The 2421-nt window shown below is 49.2% G+C and overlaps 1 protein-coding gene across 1 annotated transcript; it reads right to left on the reverse strand.

The window, feature by feature from the left end:
* Nucleotides 1-1105: 1105 nt before the first annotated feature.
* H257_14796 (hypothetical protein) lies at nucleotides 1106-1654 on the reverse strand (the record flags this gene model as incomplete). Its single annotated transcript, XM_009842682.1, has 2 exons — nucleotides 1106-1387; nucleotides 1490-1654. The coding sequence occupies 2 exons, from the start codon at nucleotides 1652-1654 to the stop codon at nucleotides 1106-1108; spliced, it is 447 nt and encodes a 148-aa protein (XP_009840984.1).
* Between the last annotated feature and the right edge of the window lie 767 nt (nucleotides 1655-2421).

Genomic DNA, 2421 nt, shown 5'->3' on the forward strand with positions numbered 1-2421 from the left:
TTGCGTCCCCCTTGGCTGGACACCTCGGCTACATGAAGACTCGGGAACGCCTCAGACGAACTGCCTACTGGTTAGACTGGCAACAGGATTGCAAAGACAAGGTCTCGAAATGTCTGGACTGCAATCGCGCCAAAGGCGGTGGTCCATGGAAACAAGGTCCGATGCAACGGATGCCAGTATACTCCTTGCGCGGACCATTCGCCTTTGCCTGACCCAAGACCACCACAAACTCACCTGCATGTTGGGGTCTGTCGAGTTCTGCCTCGCTACCCAGACGGGTTGTTCGTAAATACTTGCTGGAAATTGCACAAAGGGAAAGGACTGCCACGCGTCGCCGCCAGGCCCGAGTTCGCCTCGTCGTACATGGGACCCACCCAACCTGGAGCCTTCTTGAGTCGCATCTGTGCTGAGAAGAAGTCCCAAGCCCACGTCTCGTGCATCGCAGCTGGCAACGCTGGGGACGAACGTGTAGGCCTGAAAACGTGGCAGTAGTCCCCCACAATACCGAACCCACGTAAAGTCGATATCCTTTCCAAATGTATAACATTCCAAAAGACTCATACATCCGTTTATAGAGTTTTTTTCAAATTTTGAAATAGTCCACAACACATGATAAACAAGTATTTGGTACTCAAATTATGCCGTCGCCACAGCCGTCGACGCTACGGCTGACAAACGAACAAAAATCAACGAGTCCAATCCAACGCTACGAGGCCTCCGCCTGCGCCAATGGGCGCTCGCGGCTTTCCAGCTGCCCAAACTACCTGCCAAGTCAACTATGTCGGGGTGGCTTACCGCATACTGCATACTGGTACTTGACGAAGAAGTATATGAATTGACTAATAGTTTTAATAACTTGTAATGTGATGTGTTGAGTGGGTTTTGACTTCTGGAGGTTGCCAGGGTATCAACCCTCCTGAATTCGAATATGTTGTCCATTTTCCAATCAGGGCACTTTCTTTGTCGTGGTTTGACAAAACATATGGATTATTCTGACCAATCAGAGACTTGGTACCCAAGCAAATATCCTGTAGCATTTTATACCTCTTATTCCTGTGATACCTCTAATATCGGATTGCGATCAAAGGTTCGCTATTGTGGGGGACTACTGTAGACGCATGCCTCCCGAAAACGCGACGATGTCGGGCCATCGGCTCGTCCCATGCGTCTCGATGTATCGTACGGTCTCCTCTTCACCCAGGCTGGTCTGCATCGACGCCAGACTGTACGGCTCTTGCGTGATCTCGGCCCAATACGGGTGGACATTGTGAAACAGAAAGTGGAACACCGACGTCCCGGCGAACTTATGCAGCTCAGACACCAGCCTTACCCACTCGTTCTTGGCCTTCTCTTGTTTGTGTTTGGGATCGTTGGACGAAGCATGGACCTAGCCACTCGCATCACCACAACTACCGAAGGATGACTGACGTACATGATATCCCTCCTCGGCAGTACCACATCCGATCCAGAAATACCGGTTCCAAATAACCTCGCCGTGCTTCTCCCAAAACCGGCGTAGGCTGTAATTCCACGACCGCTCAGCCTCCGTCTGACCTGGCACGAACGAGACAAAGTTCTCCACCCATTGCTCCCACGGTTTCCGATCACGCGCTGCGATGTAAGCCTTCTTCACGAGTTCACATTCCTGCCACATAAGTTTTGCTGAAAACCACAGAACCGACGCCACCTGTCAACTCATGTGGTGAGATAGAATCTCGAGTGCTGCGGCTGCGCATCAAGGTACTTAAAAAGGGAATTGTATTACATCTGAATTGTCAACTGATGTGGTGAGGTAGAATCTCGAGTGATGCGGCGCGCATCAAGGTACTTAAAAATGGAATTGTATTACATCTGAATTGTTGGCATACACTGCGTAGCCCGGGGTAATCAACAATCGGATGGTGGCAAGGGATACAGTAAAAGAAAAGTGCATACGATAGGAATGAACGTCCATGTCCATAACTGTTGTCGGCGAAATGATGGTCCTGCCGAAAGGCAGCTTCAACAACACCGTATATTTGATGTTGTTGAATTTTCCTCGAATACTGTGCTTTGATTGGCCAGTTTCCTTTTATATACAATTTGCAAGATGAGTTAAGCTGTACTATTAGCCGACCAGATAGAGAGTGAACTTAACCTCTAATTTACTTCTGAATTGACTTCGTTAGTGTCAAGCGTGTTTGTTCCAAGGCTGGAGCGACAACAATAACTCAGGCTGTAGCGTGAATCTGAGGCAGCACAATAGCTCGTTCAACTGGTCAGAGGTAGTTCTGTAATGTAATATATATGTGAAGTGTATGTGAGCCCCGGAAGTGCTCAAAATGAATGGCTCCAAGGGGCCACAAGAATTATGCCGATAACTCAGGCTGTAGGGTGAATATGTGGCAGCACAATGGCTCGTTGCGCTGGCCAGAGGCAGTT

The sequence above is a fragment of the Aphanomyces astaci genome (assembly GCF_000520075.1).
Source record: "Aphanomyces astaci strain APO3 unplaced genomic scaffold supercont1.62, whole genome shotgun sequence".
In the NCBI taxonomy this organism is placed as follows: Eukaryota; Oomycota; class Saprolegniomycetes; order Saprolegniales; family Verrucalvaceae; genus Aphanomyces; species Aphanomyces astaci.